Consider the following 21,629-nt stretch of genomic DNA (forward strand, 5'->3'; position numbering starts at 1 on the left):
CGTGTAACCAGCACTGCAATCAAGATACCATGCTTTTTGAACATTATATTTTCCTACTTATGGAAAATAAAGTTTTATGTTTCTGCTTCTATGCATGCCTTATAATTTTTTATTAGATATCAAACAGATGTGCATTTCATCTTGTTGGGTGCTTGTTTGTTGCTGCTGTTGAGCTATGTTCTGGGACACAGTTAGGTTACCTGGAAATAGTTTAATCCTTTGAGGTTTGCTTTTAAGCTTTGTTTGGCTGGACCAGAGCAGCCTTTAGAGGAGGACTAACTTGTCCTTCTGCGGATTCTACCAATGATTCTGACTTCTGGGAACACTCTATTCCTGGTCTCTGGGGTTTTACCTCTGCTCCTGCATGTTCTTGACCCAGACTTGGGGTTTCTTCATAGGCATGCACATGCAGACCTCTGGGGCTCTCTCCTGCAGCTGTCTTCTTTCTGGTGTTCTTCCTGTGATCCCCTTAAGCCCCCTTGGTCTGTGGAACTCCCACCTCTACCTCCCAACCCATAGAGATTGATGGCTTCTGCCTTGGTTCTTCCTCCACATTCCATGCTCATGCAGCCTGGAAACTTCTCTAGGCAGTAAACTGGGGCAGACTGGGCTCCCTTCACTCATTTCCCTGTCAGGGAACATCCTATGCTGCCTGGTGTCCCATGTCTGAAAACCACTCTTTCATAATATTCTCTGGGAGCTTTTGAGTTGTTCAGGGTAGGAGCACTCCTCCTTTTGGGATCTAAATTTCCTTATATTTTTGACTCCACATTTCCTTATGTACAAACTTCATAAATATAAAAGGGAAACAAACTTGTACTTGAAAGGAGCATGTAGCCCAGCTTACAAACTTAAGTTCCTTCTTTTACTCTGAAGGTGTTTGAGCACTGTTTTGAAGGTGGGTTGTTAAATTTTTCTCATTCATAAACCTGGTCACTGACTTACTAATTTGTTGATATACTAATGAGTTTTAGTGCTTTCCATGTAGTCTGCCACCATTTCAATGTGCAACAAAACTGTTGAAATCGTCTCTGTGGTACCTTGATGTCTGACACCTTGGGGTGCCTCAAAAGGGTCCTTGCAACTCTCAGGAAACACACTGAGGTCATGTCTATTCCTGCCAGTCTTCTGACCCTGAATCACCGCCTAACCCCTGCCCCACCACACACACACACACGCACACACACACACAAGAGACCTTTGTGACAGCTGTCCAGAGGGGTCTCGTCTTTGACGTCTGGTGCCAGGCCTGCAGCACCTGCTGTGGTGACTCTGGCAGGCCTCACTCAAGAGCGAGGGTTTTCAGCATTCACTCTGTAAGTACTCCAGGGCCACGCTTAGTCAGCATTTTGTGAGTAATCATGCTATGTCTGGCTGTGGGCTAGGTGCTTCACATTTACACCTTCCATGTAATCCCCAGAGCTCACACAGGCCAGGGCGTATGATGTGTTCCCACCAGTCAGGGTCACTGGGTAGAGTACTCAGAAGGGTATCATCTCTGTATTGAAAAAAGAAAAATTAGTCCTACTTTGAAGGCTGCTTTCGTCCAACCTAACAAAGCTTAAAAGCAAACCTCAAAAGGATCAAACTATTCCCAAATAACGTACTGGTGTCTGTTACTAGAATCATGGCCAGTCCTAAGAAAAAAAAATAACTTTTTTCTATCTAGTGAAAGAAAATACTTTTTTCTGATATATAAATAATAAAAGCTCATGGAAAATTCTCAACAGCCACTAAGATTCCTCATGAGGTAAAACTGGGCCTATTGGGGTTGCCCTTGGGGAGATCAGCCTATTCCATTGCTACTTGATTGAGAATTTTGGGTCTCTCTAGAGTAGGGCTTTCCAACCTGTGGGCCACAGACCTCAGACCATTCCTCATCTCCTTTGATCCTCATAATCTCCATCTTAGGTATGGGTACAGTTATTCCTTTTTTTCTGACGAGAAAAATAGTGCTTAAGAAATGTGCATACACATGCCCAGGGTCTCAGTGGGCATTTGGTGGAGCCAGGATTCTTGCCACACAAGTCAAAAGATGGAGCCTTTACTGTAGGGAAGCGGACATCTTTCTTTGTGGTCACTAAGTCTCAGGACGACATGAGGCTTCACTCAGGGGGCCTTTCCTGAGATTTTGGGAGATGGTGACATAGCAACTCTTTGCGTGGCTCTTGGGACATCACTGATGTTTTGAAAACAGCTTTTTTTAAGACTTGAGTTCTGACTCATTTAATAAAAAAAATCTGTATCATGAACTACGGCAGACATATAAAAAAGGTATATAATTCATTCTTTTCATACCTTTCTGCAGCTGCAGGTAGAAGCGATCTAATCTGTGTGTTCACTGAACTCAAGCACGTGGTGCCTCTTTTGTGGGTCTCTTGGCTGGCAGACTCTGAACCACTTTTGGAGGTGGGAGAGGCTCCTTAAAGTAGGTGCGGGTTCGCAGTCCATGGAAACGGCCTGGATACACTCAGCACTGCAGGGGAGATCACACACGTCCTCTGTCAGTCGTTAGGACGGAGGCCCGTGGCTTGCTCAGTGAACTACAAGGAAAGAATGACTCAGCCAGGCCTAGGGCCCTGATGGACAGGGATAAGGGGTAGTCTCTTCCTGGTCGTTTCTTTTCTATAAAACTTAAAGAAGTGTTCATAAATACTACAAGGCTTGTGATTGGTTGGCAAAGAAAAATCTTCCTGCTGGCCTCTAGCCTATGGGTTTATGGAAGTGAAAAAAAATAATGTAACTCAAAATCTGAGTCATTATAGTATTGGCATCCTCATTTAATGTCTTAATCTTTCAGAGACTGGAGTATATGTGCATGTTAGGGCAAATGCAGAGTCATAGCCAAATGAGCCTGTGGTGAACGTTTCTGCTTACTGTGAGTGGGTGAATTCTCTTCTTCCTAAGGGTGGATGCAGCCCTGTCACTAGTTAGTGAATTTGCAGACCTAACCAGCTGAGACTGGTGTCCCGGCCAGAGTGGGATTTCCAAGGGGATAGGGGAGTGAGGGTAAAGAAGATGCCTGCGTAACTAATACAAGGTGACATGAAGCCAGAGAACCTTGAGAACTTTTCAGCTGGAGATACGGGAGGACTCAAGAGGGCTAGATAGTCACCAGAGAAGATCAGGAAGCCGGCTCAAGCTAGAAGAAACCAATGATCTCAAATATACCTGACTCTAGGGCCATGCTAAACTTGTATCACTTTAGCTTAAATATCTTTATCCAGTGTCTTGTTTCAGCTCATACCATACATGCCCAGGCCCACCCTGCTTCACCTATACTAACCTTTTTTCTGTTTCTCTAACTTGCCAAACCCATTCCTATCTTAGGGCCTTTTGTACATGTGACTCTGTCCACCTAGAATGCCTCCCCTTCCTGATCCCATATTTTCATGATTGGGTTATGTGTAGTCGGGTTTCAGTGAAATGTCATTTCTTTGTGTACCCCGTCTGGAGCAAGCCTCAGCCAGTCACTCTCTCTGTTACATTATCCTGTTTCATTGTCTTTACAGCACACATCACTCTCTGAAATCATCTTGTTTTTACTGGTATATTTAGCGTCTTTTTGCTCCTACTGGAATGTAAGCACTATGAGAGCAGGAGCTTTTTCTGTTTAATTGGTTATTCCATCTCTACTGCCTAGAATAGGACCAGGCTCATAGCCAGGGTTCAGTAAATGCCTGTCCAATGAGTGAATGAATGAAGGGATGCATGAAGTCAGATACAATTGAAGAAAGATGGCCAAGACTTATATATCAGCCAAAACATTTGTAATTAAGTGTTGGTTACTAACCTGAGAATGAGGGGTCTATGCTCTGGTATATGTGCATTTCTGACTTTTGTGTTGTGTTTTAAGAACCTGACACTGACAAGGGCTTAATAAATATTAGATAATAAAAGATCATTTTTACAAATTCCACTCTTGCTTCAGCAAAACTAAATTAGTCCTTTGTAGGCTAGATTATACAGGGTCAGAGGGTAAGGCAAGCCTTGGAGTGACAGGTCATGCCCAGAGGAAAGCTGAGAGATCCTTATTTGAGTTAAAAGTTATTGAATTTAATGAATGAAAATAAAAAGTAAACCTTGAGTTCTTATGAAGGTTAAAATAAAAATCAGCATGTATATTAAGTTCAAATAGTTATTTTTTAAACTATTTTAATAGTTTTATAACTCAGCCAAAAGAAAAAAGTTCTTTTAATTCTCTTGGGAAAATCCTAACTGACGTGTTAGAGTGGAATTCATTTACAGGAGAGCCAGGGTCTGGTATGGGGGCTTTGACTCAGGGGAGAGGAGCTGCCACAAGGGCAGGGTTGGAACGTGACCTTCCTTGGCTGTAGCAGAGACCAAGGGCTAGCAGCTGGAGTGCAGGGCAGCGGTGGCCCATGGAGCAATGGCCTGAGCTTTCTGGGCTTCCATCGCCTCACTGGAAACTGAGGAGGTTGCGGTGCACAGCGAGGTTGAAATCAATAACCCCATTCTTGTCTTTCTTGGGTCCACTCCCTTACACTGAATCCATGTATACGCTGTGGCTGTCAGAAGCTATTTGTTCATATACTTTATATTTTTGAAAGAGACTTGTGATCTGGATTAAATTTAGGCCATCCCCTTCTTTCACCGTCTCCCGTACCACAGTCACAAATACCAGCTTTTTCGCAGCCTCTTTTATTTCTATGCCATTTATTTAAGACTTTTTTCTTCCCTTGGCCGATGGCACTGCATGTATGCTTGGGAGAGACTTTAGTCAGCAGGTGATGCCTGGGAGCGTGGGACTCCTGCAGCTGCCTGTGAGGCCTCTTGGGATACATTTCGTGAGCATGTATCCAGCCTGTTGCTTTGGTGACCTGCTGGAAGTGGTCAGCCATGGACATGGAAAGATGATACTCTGAGGAAAGCAAGCTAAGTTTTGACTTTTCTGCTTGCTGAGGCAATATTTAACCTGAAGGAAAAGAAGACTTCAGCCCAAGAGTCCATGGCAGGCATTTTTAAAGTTTTTGTGTGTGTGCGGTTTTTTTTAAAGATTTTATTTATTTGAGAGAGAGAGAATGAGATATAGAGAGCACGAGAGGGAAGAGGGTCAGAGGGAGAAGCAGACTCCCTGCTGAGCAGGGAGCCCGATGTGGGACTCGATCCCGGGGCTCCAGAATCATGACCTGAGCCGAAGGCAGTCACTTAACCAACTGAGCCACCCAGGCGCCCCCATGGCAGGCATTTTTAAAAAATATAAATCTTGCTAAATGTAAAAGAATTAAGCCAGATTGCTCTCAATTATATATTTTTAAAAATGTTACTGTATTGACAGACAATTTTTTAATATGCTATGTATCAGCAGTACTGTCCTTCCTATATTCAATGCTTATAGTACATTGTTCACATATTTTAGTTGTTGGAGCATAATCTCAACACTTGACACTATAAAGCTTTATAGTTCGTAAGCTTGCTTCTCTGAAATAGGGATCTTCATAAGAGATAGGCCTTGTTGAGAAAGAAGCTGTGTATTTTACCTTTCCTTTTCTCTGCCCTCCATTTATTGTTCTTTTATCAGTTGAAACAGCATAGTTATATAAGAAAATACAAAGAAGCACAAAGAAGAATATTTTTAAAAATCATTCTTAACTGCACCATCAGAAGATAATCCTCATATGAACTTCAGTGATCGTACTATACATACTATTTTATAAGCTGATTTTTCTTTATGTAGAATATGCACAATATGTTTTCATTTAATGAAATGTCCTTCTAAACATGATTTTTAGTAACTACATGATACTTCATCCTATAGATGTCCATAGCACAGCCCTCTATGGTGGGAGGCAGTCCAGACAAGGAAGAGAATAGGGTCTGAAGCAGACGTCCTATCTTTTACCAGCTGTGACGATGGCCAAGTTATGTACTCACCCCATTCCTCAGTCTCCTCACCCGTAAAATGAGGATAACAATAGTAACCAGCAACATATCGATTCCTGTGAAGATTAAGTTATGACACATCATACTTAAAACACTTAAGAGTGCTTATAATAATGCTCTAAATAGATAGTCTTACTAAAGCATTATTACTCTATTATTCTATTGTATCATTGTATTATTCCAATAGAATCATTGCCTGGCACGTGGTAAGTAGTCAGTAAACATTATTATTACCTATATTGTATTCAGCTTTTTGATGAGATAATACTGTGAGGAATATCTTCGAAGAAAAAAGGCTTTGCTCTCTCCTTATTTCTCTGAGATAAATTTTTAGAAGTAGAATTGCATCTTTGATAGCAGGAGGGGAAGAATGAAGAGGGGGAAATTGGAGGGGGAGATGAACCATGAGAGACGATGGACTCTGAGAAACAAACTGAGGGTTCTAGAGGGAAGGGGGATGGGGGGACGGGTTAGCCTGGTGATGGGTATTAAAGAGGGCACGTTCTGCGTGGAGCACTGGGTGTTATACGCAAGCAATGAATCATGGAACACTACATCAAAAACTAATGATGTAATGTATGGTGATTAACACAACAATAGAAAATTAAAAAAAAAAAAAGAATTACATCTTTGATACTTACTGCTAAATAACCCACTGTGGAGGTTGGCTTGAGCTTTCTGCTCTCTCCAGCACAGTAAGAGTGATGTTGTTCCTGGAAGTGCTCCATGGAGGAAATGGCAACTGCCCATGTGAGGATTTTTGGAGTTCTCCAGAATCACTGACTATTGAGCAATTGGGATTTATTCAACTTCCTCTTCCTTTTCAATGCTTGTATGGTCTTCAGGCAAAGATATGAAAAATTTAAGAACACATTTATTTTTGTGTGTGCTTATTAGTGTCTTAGTCTGAAGCTTGCTTGGGAAGATATTTGTATCGATATGAAAATTTGCCTTGTCTACATTGTTAGGACGGCTTCCCCCATTGAAACTAATACTTTTTTATTTTTAAGAAAAAAGCAACAAGCCTTGAGAGCAGTCAGCCTTCCAGAACCCATGCTGGTGGAACAGCCCCGGCCACCAAGGTCAGTCATTTCTTGAACATTTCTTGAAAAGACTCCTAGTCTTCAGGTTGATAAGTTTTGAACAAAGTATCATTTCTGTGCTGGGGGTGGGGGAGGGAATGTAATTTCTTAATAATGATTTGAATGATTTAAAACCCAGTAAAACCATTTATGCTTTAATTCTTTATGGCATATAATAAGTGTTCAATCAAAATTATCATCATAATATCTATAAATAATATTGGACTTTGACACATACTGTGAGTAGAAATATAGTGCTCTCACCTCTTCAGAAAATAATTCAGATTCTCTTCATGTGCATTAGCCACACCAGGCTCTCTGCTAAATGCTCTATGTAATTATCTTATGTAATCTCCTCACAGTGTTATAATTATTATTCCTTTATACCTGAGGAAACCAGGGATCAGGGAGGTTAAGCATCCTTGACAAGATCACAAAGCCAGGAGGATGGAGGTAGGGTTCGAACCCAGGTTTCTTGTTCATACAGGGTCCTCTATACTGCTGGACCTCAAAAGCTCTAATTGAGCATTCTTTGGTAATATAGCACTGAAGAGCTTTGCAACTTATAAAAATCACTGAAACAACATATTTCAAAACAAAAAACAACAATTTTATCCAATAGGTTTTCAACATTTAAAAATAGTTATGTTCAGCCCATCTCAACTTGTGGACTTCCAGTATGTCTGAGATCAGCAAAAACCTTAACTTATTTCAGGACGGTCTATAGAACTATCTTAAATAAGCATTTTTCCTTTAAAACTGGTGGCTTTCCTATGGAAGTCTCATATAGGTTACTTACTTGGTTAAGAGTTCATATTTTAGTGCTTCTTGGAGCCGCAGCTGCTCTGCAGGCCCCTAAAAGGTGCCCAAACCAAAATCCAGCTGAGAAATGAGAAGAAGTTGGCCAGAGTTGACCAGATTTGGGGGTATGACAGCATCAGTGCTCAGTGTGGGTAAGAGGTTTCTGCATAGCCAAACAAACCCGACTTACCTCTTTGTCACTTATTACTAGCAAGTTTACCTAGCCCCACTGAGCCTCAGTTTCCTCATCTGTAAAATGGGGATAGGACTACTCTTGACAGATCTGCCAAGAGGCTTAAATAAAATAAAAATAGAATATGTAAAACTCTAAGCCCTTAGCCTGGCATTTAGTAGGTGCTGGGAAAATGTGTCTCTGCTGTGACTGTTCTTATTAGCCTCATACTCTATTGTTTGAATGTCTGGAACTAACAAAGATTTTTCAAATATGTCCTGTCTTAAAGTACTTTTATTTAACTTATGCTTAAATTCCGCCTCTAAAAATGAGAAGTCTCATTAGAAAACCCTACCCTATGAGATTTAGTGGATCATCAGCAGGTGATTTCCAAATTTTAGAATTATCTAAACTCTTGGGCAGGGTGGTGGTTAGTACATTGTAGAAAATCACACCCAGTTTTCTTTTGGAAGTTAGCCATAAGAAGCAGTCCCTTTTCCATCTTTTTTTTTTTTTTTTTTTACGCACAATGTTATCATCCAATCATTCTGAGTGTATAAAGAATTTTGACATCTCCCCCAAACCCTGCTGTGCCTCAGGAAGCTGAGGGAGGGTGGCGTAGCTGAGAGGTGGAGACATTTTAGTCACATGTTTAGTGTTTATTTAATGTCAAACTTGACATTCTTTCCTTAGCTTCTAAATCATTGTCATCTCCCTTCCTACATTATTCTCTCTCCTGTTGTAATTTCTCACTATAGATTCCTGACTTGCTTTGCTTCACCAGTTTCCTGAATATTAGTTTTCCAGAGTTTTATTCTTCACTCTTTTCTTTCTCATATCTTTAACATTTGTAGAGTATTGGAAGAAAAAATTATATATGTATGTATACATCGTACTTGCTTATTTCTTCTTTTGATGCCTAATTGAAAGGGCTTTAACTCAGCATCATGATCACTGTAAAGATTTTTATATATTTTAGAGAGAGAGAGAGAGAGAATAACAGGGAGGAGGAGCAGAGAGGGAGAGAGGGAGAGAGAGAGAGAATCTAAAGCAGACTCCCCACTGAGTGTGGAGCCTGACTCAAGGTTCGATCTCAGGACCCTGAGATCATGACCTGAGCCTAAATCAAGAGTTAGACACTTAACCAACTGAGCCATCCAGGTGCTCCAGCATGATCATCACTTTAAAGAAAAGGTCATTCCCATGCATCATTTAGAAAAGCTGGGGGTAATAGCATTTGTGATCACTTGAAGCCTTTTATTATACAATTAATTATTATAACACACACAGGCAACCTCATATTACCCTGGCACATGACATGACAAAATAGTAGATATAATTGGCAGTGAGAATTAGTCTTGGTTTTCTTGATTCTTGACACATCAAACTTAAAAGGTACAATAAATGATAATTTTACCATTATAAAGAAAACTTTACAGTTTGAAAAGTTAAATATTTTATTTGAAGTTATGCATGAGCTGTGTGATGTAGAATGGTTACCGTGTATTACAGAGCTGTGTTTATGAGCGTTCTTACTACATGAGTAATTATGTGCACAAGTAATACCACTTCTTCCATGCAGTTCTGGGCTTGGAAAACCTAAAGAGCTTAAGGGGCATAGGTCTTTCTAACTCAAAATAATCATTGTAAGATGTTTAGTGCTTAATATTTGATTTTTGATAAGTTAATAATGAGGACTAACGAGGCTGCAGAGATGATTCATGCTTTTATTCAAGCCAGTATGGAAAGAGTTGTGGTCCATACTCAGTCATGCGATTGTGCTCAGGCAATATGTATTGTGACCACCTCCTGTTCAGGTGAGGAAACCGAGGTTGAACTTGCATTAGGAATGTGTCTGCAGAAGCTATTAAGATACATTTGTTAAGGCTATTAGTTCCAACTGGAATCCAGGGTTTCAAACTCAAAAAGAATTTCTTGAGGATAGCAGGGGTAGCTCGTGGAAAGATCCAGAAGGCTCCAGCAGCAGGAATGTAAAGTTTCACCGCTAAGAACAATGCCCAGCCATACCAGGGGGGCTGCTTCTGCTGCCACCACAGCTTGAGCACCTAACATACTTAGGACTGGATGCCAGAAAGTCTGCCGCTGCCGTTCGTGAACACTAAGACGCCTTGTCAGACACAGACTTCTTGGTGGGCAGTGGTCTCTTCCCATTGCTCACTTCCAGTCTCATTTTTTTATGGCACATCTGACTGACCAGGGACAACATAAGTCACACACCTCAACCCTGTTACAAGGGAGTCTGGGATTGTGAGTGCTCTGGATTCCACTTTGGGAAGGTGCATATTGATTAGGTGGGAAATGTATCAGTATGTAGTGAGGGTTTTCAGATGTGTGGCCAGCTGCCAGCTGACAGGTATCTCCTACAGAAAGGAAGACAAGAGAACTGCCTCACTGAACAGGAACATAAATGAATCATGATATGTTGTTCAGCAATATTAGGCCTTTAAAACAGAAGAGGGTACAAACGACTTTTCTCCCAGCTACAGGGGAGAAGATTTGCGAAGGAATAGGCACCCATCAGAAAATTCTTTTGTGATTTTGCTCCTGGTTTTGCCATAAATAGCTGTGTTGGCATAAATAACTCCCCTCTCTGGTGCTAATGTTCTCATCCATAAGATTAGTGAGAGGCTGGATAAACTATGTGTGTTCTGGCATTCAGTGTCAGCCTCACCCCACAGTACCACATGTGTGTTACTCTGTGTGTTAGGGAGGCAAGCGTTTTTATTTTAATAATTATGTATATATTTTAATGTGCTGAAAAATAAACTAGCACTTCAGACTCATGATCCAAGGATAGTTGTGCTTAAGACAGGCTAAACTAAAAGTTAAAAAGTAAATCGATTTTTGGGCACCTGGGTGGCTCAGTCGTTAAGCGTCTGCCTTCGGCTCAGGTCATGATCTCAGGACACTGGGATCGAGCCCCACATCAGGCTCCCTGCTCGGCAGGAAGCCTGCTTCTCCCTCTCCCTCTGCTGCTCCCCCTGCTTGTGCCCTCCCTTTCTCTGTATGTGTCAAATAAATAAAATCTTAAAAAAAAAAGTAAATATTTTTTTAATATTAAGTAAATACAATACATTTATAGCCAATTACAAATATTATAGGCAATGCACAAGTAACCAATGTTTGGAAAACAAGATTCAGAACAGTAAGTCTCATATTTTAATATTCACATTGAATCAGTGGGGTTTTTATTAAAATGAAGATTCTGATTCAGGAATTCTGCAGTGAGACCGAGATTCTGCTTTTCTAACAAGCTCCTAGTTGCTGCTGCTGCCACTGGTCTGGCAAGCACACTTTCGGTAGCAAGGATGCTGAAATGTTCTGATGGAGGGTAATTTAGACTACCTGTACCTTAGATTACCTCAACAGTGATTGGAGAAACTCGTTTAAATACAGATTCTCGGGTTCCAAGCCAAGAATTCTGATTCAAGAGGGTAGGGTAAGGCCCAGGATTTTATATAGTTAATACCTACCCCTAGATGTTTCAGATGCAGATGATCTGAGGACCACACCAGGAGAAAGGAGGAACCTCAGGGACTGGGGCAGCCAAAGCACATCAGGAAGTAACAACGTCCCTCTTCATTTTTAGGAAAAGGAGCCTCTTTCTACATGTACTGCAGGATAAGACTCTCTGAAAAATTTATTTCCTAACGTATAATTACTCATCTGTACTCTTCAGGAGCGCAGGATCACTCACCTTCACTGAGGGGGATGTACTACCTAACACTGGGGGCTATGGTACCCAGGACTCATCCTCATTGGGGTGTGGCCCAAATACATCACCCTGTGTTCTTTTTGTCATAGGAGGAAATGAATGTCAGTGAAACCTAGATGAGCTGAGGTTAGTTAAAAAAAATTAAAAGGAAAGAAAATACTAATGATAAAAAAGGAATTTTTTAAAAAGCTTTATTTATTTGAGAGAGAGAGCAGAGTGAAAGAGAGAGCATGAGCAGGAGAGAGGGGGAGTGGGAGAGGGAGAAGCAGACTCGCCTCTGAGCAGGGAGCCCGATGAGGGGCTCCATCCCAGGACCCTGAGATCATGACCTGAGCTGAAGGCAGACGCTTAACCGACTGAGCCACCCAGGCACCCCTAAAAAAGGAATTTTTAAGCTGTATTTTCATGGAGAATAATTTTAAGGACAAGGTCTTCTGCTCAGGGAATTGTAAAATATTAGAGTCAGAAAGGCTCTTACTTCAACAGCTTTACTTAATAGAAGTAAACAAAAAATGAAAATCAGGTGGCTGTGAGGAACACCTTGCACAGGAAGTTGGAGGGACCCCACTGCTCTGGCTGCTTGGTGTGGGTACAAAGCTGTGCAGAGGAGCTCTCTGCCTTTTTCATGCCAGCTGGCGGTCACCTCAGCCTTGGCTGGATGCAACACTGAGTCATTGCTCAGCTGTTACTAGCTAGGCCTGAGGTCTCTGCTCCCCAATCACTGACCACCACCTCCTCCGGACACACCCCAAGCTCAGTGTCCAGAGTCTTTATTGTGACTGGTTTGCGGCTTTGGGAAAAGTTGGCTTTACATATTTCTTTTAAAATTTCATAACTCTGGGGCGCCTGGGTGGCTCAGTTGGTTAAGCGACTGCCTTCGGCTCAAGTCATGATCCCTGGAGTCCCAGGATGGAGTCTCAGGATATAGTCCCACATCGGGCTCTCTGCTCCGCGGGGAGTCTGCTCCCTCTGACCCTCCCCCCCTCATGCTCTCTCTCTCATTCTCTGTCTCTCAAATAAATAAATTCTTTAAAAAAATTTAAAAAAATAAAATTTCATAACTCTTTTCTGTGAACTCTATCATTCATTCTGTATTTATTAGTTGCCATTCTTCTAGAACAAAGAACATTTCCCTTTCATTCATTCATTCATTTATAGCAGTGGGGACCTATGAATTCTTATTTTATTCATTGGCTTAAAATCCATTTTTCTGATTATTTATTTTGATATTTTTAATCACAATAATATATTATGTGCTATAATTTAGTAGAATGTCAACTGTGTTAAACTGGTCTTTAAAATACCCATTATACTATTTGAAATGTATTTGCGAATCGCTGGTGATGGTCATTATTAATTTGCTTTATTGTTTAAAAAGAGATATTTGGAGGCTTATATGTGCAAGAGCGCCCCTCTTGGCTCCCTTATTCTGGTGGGGTCACCGGTTGACAGCCGGGGCGCGGGAGACCCTTGCCATCAGCGGGCACTGCGTGCACTGCGCGTGGGCCGCATTAGCTGCTGCGTTGTTAGGTTAGCCGGCTTCCCGGATGCCTGCCCGAGACGAGTGGGCAGGGCGGACGCCTCCCGCCGCGGACCTGCCGGGAGCTGCGGGGCGGTGCCGCCCTGGGACGAGGGCGGGGAGCGGCGTGCGTCGCGTCCCGGGGCCGCCCCGCCCCCGTGGCTCTCCACCGGCTGAGGCTCTAAACAGAAACCGCGGGGGCCGAGCCCAGCTAGGAATGCAAACAGCCTGAAAACCCAGCCGAAGTCTCTGGGCCCGGGAGTCGGACGCAGAGTGAGTACTGATTTCGGCCGCTCTCCTCCAAGGCCGCGTCTGCTTCCTGGGCGAGCGGCCCGAGCCGCCCTCTGCCCCCACCCCTCCCCCGGCCCTGCGCGGCCCAGACTCGCACCCCGCGCCTGGCTCCCCTGGCTTGGACCGGCGTTCTTACTAGTCTCTTGACCCCGAAGATGCATTCCTTTCCACATGGGCTCTCAGTTAAATTGTGTTACTTGTCCACCTCTCCCTCCCTGACGGTAACACTGTTGCTAGCTTTTCAGCTGGGAATGTGTCTGGTGACCGGACACGCGCGGTTGGGTTACAAAACCAGGGATTTGTGTGACCTGGGGAAAAAAAAGCAAAGAAGAAAAGCAGCAGCTATGTCTATTTGGTTTAGCATTTTTATGGTTACGACCCCTCCCCTACCCGCCCCCACCCCCAGCCCTGCCCTCATTACTGTGCTGACCTCCGTTTTAGAGAATGAGTTCACTCTGTATAACCTTTCCATGTACCTGATACATACTGGGTGTGGTGTGGCATATGTTGTAACATGTTTTGGTTCTATTTCCTTGCACAAAACCTGAGACTGTGGTCATATAACATCCCTGAGAGGTACTTTGCCTTTCAAGAATGCAAGGTGTTTTCATAGATATTTAACAATCTCTTCTGGACTGTTAGGGTCCTGGTGTTTCTCCGGAACAGGCAAGAGGCAATTTCTTTATTCCTATTTTACAGCTTAAGAAAATAAGGCAGAGTTTTGGAAACTTCCTTAAGGGGCAAGACCTTCGGTTCTCTGACTAGTCTTCTAGGAACCCACCTATACAAGAGAGGAACCAGATGCTCAGTCAGCCACTCTGGAAAGTTTCTGCTGTGTGAGGTGTTGACTTGCCGAGTGAAAATCTCTGCATTGCAGAGGTCAGTAAGGAGTGGCATCTGCTGTTCAAAGGGGGAAACTATTTTCTAGTGAACAGCCATCGAGTGTCTCTTCCTGATGTTTTGTTTGTGGGCACTGAATTCAACTTTTGCACACTGAATTTCAATATTTAAAAGATAGTTGTTGCTGGGAATGTGGTGGGAAGGGAGTGATGTCTGGGTTCTATAAGACAGTATGGTATTAAAGTAGTGACATTTAGCAAAATCATGCTGAAGTCAGAAAGGCTGCATCTGCTAATTAATGGAGAAAGGGTAAGGGGCCAATAGCAATCAGGTGGAGTGGGAATCCATGTATGAACAACAAGGACCCTTGGTATCTATTATTAAAAAAGTGAGACTTCACAATTGCAGACTGCACAACAGTGTTTATGAAGCAGCACATTCAAGTATAAATGTTAGCTGTGGCTCAGTTCACATGCTTTTAAAAAAGATTCCCAGTGCGTGAGAAGAGTTGGTTGTATTGTATTAGCGGTAAATTTAGTTCCTTGATTGTCCTCAGGATTGATCAAAGAAGAAGATTGTTGATCTTTTTTCATTTGGGAAAACCAGTCTTAATTTTTAATTCAAGAAATATTTTTTGAGCACTTACTATGTAGAAGTAACCATGGTAGATGCTGTGGGGATACAAATATATGGATCCTGTCTTCAAGGGACACGATATAGTAAGAAGCTGGCATTCTAAGAACAGAAGTAACATAGCTAAATGAGACTTTGTAACCAAATGAGACTTTACCTTGTGATAACTTTTGATGCATTGGGAAAATATTTTATAGAGATGTTAAATATGTCCTGAGAAATGATACAGAGTGGTAGTTAAGAGGTCAGGCTCTTACTTTTCTTAATCTGTAAAATGGGTATAAGAGTTTCAACCTCATGGCTGCATTATCATCATGTTATGTGAAGTACTCAGCTGATGTCTAGAACATGGTAGTTTTCACTAAATGTAGCAATAACTATCACCACTCTGTTCTCATACTGATTATGCTGATCTCTTTTTGTTCTGAAACCAGTTATGTTTACTTTCTAATGATTTATTTTTTTTTAAAGATTTATTTATTTATTTATTTTTGAGAGAGAGAGAGAGAGAGAGAGAGCACATGAGGGGGGGAGAGCCAGAGGGAGAAGCAGGTTCCTCGCTGAGCGGGGATCCTGATGTGGGACTCGATCCCGAGACTCCAGGATCATGGCCTGAGCCGGAGGCAGTCGCTCAACCAACTGAGCCACCCAGGCGCCCTCTAATGATTTATTATTACTGCCTCATATAGGCAGGAGAGCACCAGGGCAACAATATCACCTTGCTAACAGGATTATGTGCAGCCTCTGCCCAGATCACCAAAGTCCAAGTATATGGACTTGTTCAGAAGTCAGCATGTCTTAAAAGATGTTGTAAAGTTCCCTTAGAAATCGGAAATAATGGGTCTGAGCAGTTATGGCTTTCCATAAAAATAGCTTAGCTCCCTTGTTCTTAACCAGGGGAGGTAGCACCCAATTAAAGGGTATTTTAAAATACGTGAGTGTGTTTTAGTGATGCTCTAGCATTCACTGGGAGCAGGACAGTCCTGCTCACTTAAGAATTGTCAGCCCAAATGCTAGTAAGTACCCTGTTGAGAAACGTTGGGTAGCTAACATTTTTTTTTTAAAGATCTTATTGATTTGAGAGAGAGAGAGAGCATGAGAGCAGATTGAGGGACAGAGTAAGAAGCAGAATCCCCACTGAGCAGGGAGCCCAATGCGGGACTCGATCTCGGGACGCAGGATCATGACCTGAGCCGAAGGCAGCTGCTTATCTGAGTGAGTCACCTAGGCGCCCCTGCTAACATTTTTTTAAAAAGGATTTTATTTATGCACTTGAGAGAGAGAGCATGAGGGGGGGGCAGGTTCCCTGCTGAGCAGGTGGCCTGCCACTGGGATAAGAGGCTCAATCCCAGGACCCTGGAATCATGACCCAAACCCAAGGCAGATGCTCAATTGACTGAGCCCTCCAGGCACCCCTGACATTTTTTAATTTAAAAGGTATTTACATGGAAAACAAGAAGTGCAGTGGTTTATGACAACCATTGTACTTTCCTACTATGCAGATTATTCAATATATCAGAAAAACAATAGGATTAAATATGTTCCTGTTATAAAGTTAGACACATTGGTGCTAAGACATACATTCTAGATTCATATAGTTTCCAAAATGACAGCGTTGTAAGGTATACTAAAAAAGAAGATACAAAGATAAATGTGTAGACAGGAGAGCATAGACTGTGGGTTTTTTATTTAAATCAGACTGACCAATTAGGTAGCTCACATTTGGGGAAAAGTAAATAATTCCACCTAAGAAGTAGTGATACCTTAGAGATATATTGCTAATGGTTTCCTAAGGAATGAAGACTATCATCTAAGCAAAGCCTCCTTAATTGAAGAGATCTGTTAAAGCACTCTGAAGAGAAGGTTATTGGTCTTCAGACATAGAATGCAGGCCAACAGGGTAATTCCAGACTAATCCATAGCCCTAGAGCTCTCCCAGTCCTTGTTGTAGGAGGTGCTGCACCCCCCTTGGAATTCTCTAAGACAGTGTTCGTGATGTGTACTCTGGAGAGTATTTGCATCAAATTCACCTGGGATACTTATTTAAAAATGGAGATTTCCCAGGCTCCCCCTCAGATTTACCTAGTCAGAATCAACAAGGAATCTAGGACTTAACAAGCTCTCTAGATAAATTTGTACACCTGTAAAGTCTGATGACCACCATTCTAAGAAGTAAGTAGGTCTATACAGAGCCTTTCTATAAGTAGTCTTCCTCTGGCCTTAGCAGTGCAGTAAAATCTCAGTGAATTTACTAAAAATTCTAGCTATCCACAGGAGCGCAGACTTCTGAATTATACTGAGGCTTCCTCATGAACTGGCTGGTTAGTGTTCATGACCCACAAGCGAGGACCTAGACCAATTCCATTTCACTCAAAATTGCCGTAAGAGATTGAGGCCAGCTTAGTAAGCAAGCATACCCTTTGGATTCGGTAAACTCTGGATTCCATGATGGGTTGAGGTCCCCTGCACAAGTGATAGAAGTATAAAGACCTAGACCAGGCCTTGGAGCCTCTGGAGTGTCTGTGAATGGAGTTGTTAGTGGAGAGGGCAGAGATCCCTGTTCCTTAAGAGTAACCAGGGGCTCAGTCTATGGCATAGTACTTCTCTGTTATCTACACTAAGAGGGTAGCCAGAGAAAGCAGGGAGTAGAATTATTTGTACATTTTTCAGTTACATGTGCTTTTTATATTTCCTCCTTACCATGAAAATAGAAAATTGTGTTTATATCCAGCATAGCAAATAAAGTATTTTGATATAACTCCATTACTATAGCCAGTCATCATCAGAATCCTGGAATACAAATAATCTGATGCTAAGATATGTAATAATACCTTGCATGCTTTCACACATGCATCTTTTCATAATATTTTATTTACAGAGATGTATCAGAGGGCTTGGTCTATAGCAGGGAATTGAAACTGGTAGCCAGAATTTTTAATCTTCGAGGATTCTTCTCTTATATTCACCATCTCTTTATTTATCTTTGTCTTTAATTTTTTATGTCAAAATTTATCCAGTATTTCTTTCTATGTACCTGGAATAGAAAGGGCTTCTTCCATCAGAATTCAGACTATTATTTTTAGGCATGTGCAATGTATTGTAAATGTTTGAAAGCCTTTAAATGGGGAATGTATGTTCTACTTTCACAAAGCCCATTACCCTGTCTTCATACTGACCTGATAGACTCGTTCACATCACCTAGCACATACTTTCATTTGAATTTTAGACCCCAATCTACAAAGATAGACAAATATTATTTTCTGAAAATTCAATTAGTCATTTGAAAATTGGATCCTTTTAATGTGTAAGTATATATGTAACAAATATATATATATAATAAATACACACAGGCACACACACACTTATAGCTGAGCTGCATCCTGGATGTGTGTAGCATTAGGTGTTTCTCCATTGGTCCAAAATACCTGCCTATAAAATGATAGCAGTATTGGGATTGGTGATGTCTACTGCATACTCTTGCCTTATAGTGTAAGAAAGGTGATGTGGGCATAATCACAAGTATCAAGTGTCCTTGGGTTTTAGAACACACCAACTGGAGAGGACACATATTCTTGAGGTATTGCAGGGCTGTCTTTTTAGGGAATATCTATGCTCTTTATTAACCTGGGTTGGCAATATCAGCACCAAAAATCTTCCTTTAAAAACTGGCTGGAAAGTACTTTTGCAAAATAATTTTGTCAGTCTATCCTAATATCTTATGTAGTCTGGTTCCTTCCTTCTGACCCAATGAAAGTATGAAGAGACTGAGTTTGTCACCAGGAAAAAAGTGCCGGTGGATTTTAGGTGGTAGAAAATGGTTATTTCCCTGACCCACTGTAAGGTCATCTTGTTTTAAACTATTTAAAGCAGTGATTCTCTCAATATCAAGGAGTTTCAGAATCACCTGAGAGGCTTACAGCTTTTCAGTCTATAGCCATTCTTCCCTCTTCCTCCCACCATTTCCCTTTTACAGGCTTCTGAGTGTTCATTGTCTGCCTCCCTCCCCCCATACTGCCTGGACCAGGAATCACTGCGCTGAGCTAAGGTGTTAAAACTTGGCCGGTTACGTTGCCAAGTGATTTGACATAACTTTGATTGCCAGCAAACATTATGCATATTTGTAGTACAAAGTGTTTAAATTATTGCACATTCCTATATATTTCACAAAAAGTTTCAACAGTTCACATTAGTGATTATTTTTGCCTAGCAGTATTATAAAACTAAATTATCCATATGATATCTTACTGTAAACTTGAGTTTTTAATCAGTCAACCAAGTAATTAATCATTGTATGGCATTTTAGCCATAAAGTGTCTACATCATTAAGAAACAGTGTACCCCCTTGCTGCATATTCAGAGATCCAAAAGGAAAGGTTAACTTCTTTTGACTATTGAGTTTGAGGCTTCCCTTGCTTTCAAGAATCTTTTAATTATTGCAGTGATTGGTGTTGAATTATTCTCAAATAATGTTCTTGTGGTGAGACAGGATTCCTAGCCTCACAAATTAGAATTGTTTTTTTCTCTAGTTCTTCTGACAGTCATATTCTTATACCTCTTCACATATTTCCAAAGATTAAATGTGATGAATAGTGATGTACATATTTGCAATTAAAATCTTTGCACAACACTCCAATTGATTTCCAGTTGAACTAGTGATAAACCACATCTTCTCTGTGTATGTATAACTTCTCCACATTCTCCTACGGACCAGTGTACTGAAGGTTTGTTTGCTATTCAAAAATGGAAAGACAATCAACAGGAAATAAAAGCTTAACAAAGAACATTCCAGCTAGTGCTGATAATCTGAAGATAATTCTAGAATGCTCTGGGGGAGGGGTTAGGTCCAGTAGCATGTATGTCGTTTGGAGAAGCTCTCCAGGATCCAGATATTTAAAAATCAATGGAAAGAGAAATTAACCAACCATTTATTAATTTATCAAACAACTGTGCTAAGTGATTTACATAGAGTTTCATTTCATCCTCTTAAGAGTTAACAAATTTTGTGGGGCTCCTGGCTGTCTCAGTTGGAAGACCACATGACTCTTGATTTGGGGCTATGAGTTTGAGCCCTACATTGGGTGTAGAGATTACTAAAAAAATAAACTTAAAAAATTTTAAAGAGTTGCTTGCCTATTTTGCAACTAGGTAAGAGGGTACAAGGACCAATTTATAAATGAGAAGACTAAGGCTCAGAGAGATTAAATAATTTACCCTGGGCCACATGGTAGCAAGGTTTTATTTGATTCTAATGTTCTTTTCAGTGGGCTGGTCTTATAAAATCTTCCACTCAGTAGATTATATCTAGGTAGTTTAATTGAGAGGTGAATGTGTATCTAAATTCAAAAAAGCACTAGAAATCAATATTATGTTTTCTGTTGTTATACTCATTATCTTAATATGGCTGAAATTCTCTGATGAATGAAGTTTCCTGCTTGTGTGAAAGAGAGTATTGTACACTGGAATTGGAAAATAATAGTTTTTTTGACAGAGTTTCTTTAGACGTTTAAGTAGGCAGCAGAGAAGGCATAAATTAGCCATTTTTGAGTATGAAATTTTTAAGTTGTAGATTAAATAGTATATAACTGAGAAGTCCCTTATCATGTAGGAAATACAGAATTTTTTACTTAGGTAAGCAGCAGTGTTCATCAATTCAAATGATCAATTTACATCAATTTCAAAAGAACCTAAAAAATCCATTCTTCTGTTTCACTGAATTATTTCCTAGGGCAAAGTGGGAAAATGCAATGAAAGGTACTGTTATTATTATTCCTGTTTTATAGACAAGGAAACTGAGGCGCAGAGCAGTTCAGGTATTTGCTCAAGTTCACACAACTGGTAGCAGAGCTGGAATTCAAACTCAGATGTCTGCCTACAGAGCCATTCTCCTAATCACTAGACAACACTACCTCTTTAATATTTGAAAAGATTAAGGGGCGCCTGGGTGGCTCAGTCGGTTAAAGCGTCTGTCTTCAGCTCAGGTCATGATCTCAGGGTCCTGGGATCGAGCCCTGCATCGGGCTCCCTGCTCAGCGGGGAGTCTGCTTCACCCTCTCCCTCTGAGCTCTCTCTCGCTTTCGTTCTCTCTTAAATAAGTAAAATCTTAAAAAAAAAAAAGATTAAATTTGCGGTCAGCAGACATTTGTGAATTTGTTTTGCTTATATGGTTTCTGGAATGACATTTGACTTCACCTCACATTTTCATTTTGATTATTTGAAAATCAGCTTGCACAGGCAACTTTGTTATAATTCCTATTATTTAAGGCTTATTAAGAACATGCTTCAGTGGGAAGCTAGATGGTCGTGTGACAGGCCCATATTTCAGTTCCCACGTGATTGGTTCTTCATGAACTCCCTCTCGTTTTCCGTTAGAGTCCGTTATCCTTGTAGAGATTGAGATTGGAAGTTGGTTTTATAACATAAGGACTTATAACAGTTCTCAGGTTCTCTCTCCATTGTTTGGAAACCCAACGGAAGCCAAGCTGAAAGGCAGACAGTTGTTCAGCAGAGCTTAGAATATTTTTTTTATATAATATGCCATCAGTAACCATATATGCATTAATGAGCACATAATCTTTTAGGATTTAGAAAAATCTGTGCTCCTGCTACCAAGATTCCTGTTCCTGTATTGACTTGAACATAGATCTAGAACAT

The 21,629-nt window shown here is 41.1% G+C and overlaps 1 protein-coding gene across 12 annotated transcripts in view; it reads left to right on the top strand.

The window, feature by feature from the left end:
- The window catches only part of CAST (calpastatin), a 109,549-nt gene that overhangs the window by 26,311 nt on the left and 61,609 nt on the right, over positions 1-21,629 (top strand). For all 12 annotated transcript variants that reach the window (XM_088023404.1, XM_088023403.1, XM_088023402.1 and 9 more), the window contains exon 3: positions 6,915-6,986. In XM_088023404.1, coding sequence (XP_087879530.1) covers positions 6,915-6,986 — 72 coding nt within the window. The remainder of the gene's footprint in view (positions 1-6,914; positions 6,987-21,629) is intronic.

This window comes from Eumetopias jubatus, unplaced genomic scaffold, assembly GCF_037043125.1.
Source record: "Eumetopias jubatus isolate StellerSeaLion01/CBP00866 unplaced genomic scaffold, mEumJub1_p1.0 scaffold_5, whole genome shotgun sequence".
Taxonomy (NCBI): Eukaryota; Metazoa; Chordata; class Mammalia; order Carnivora; family Otariidae; genus Eumetopias; species Eumetopias jubatus.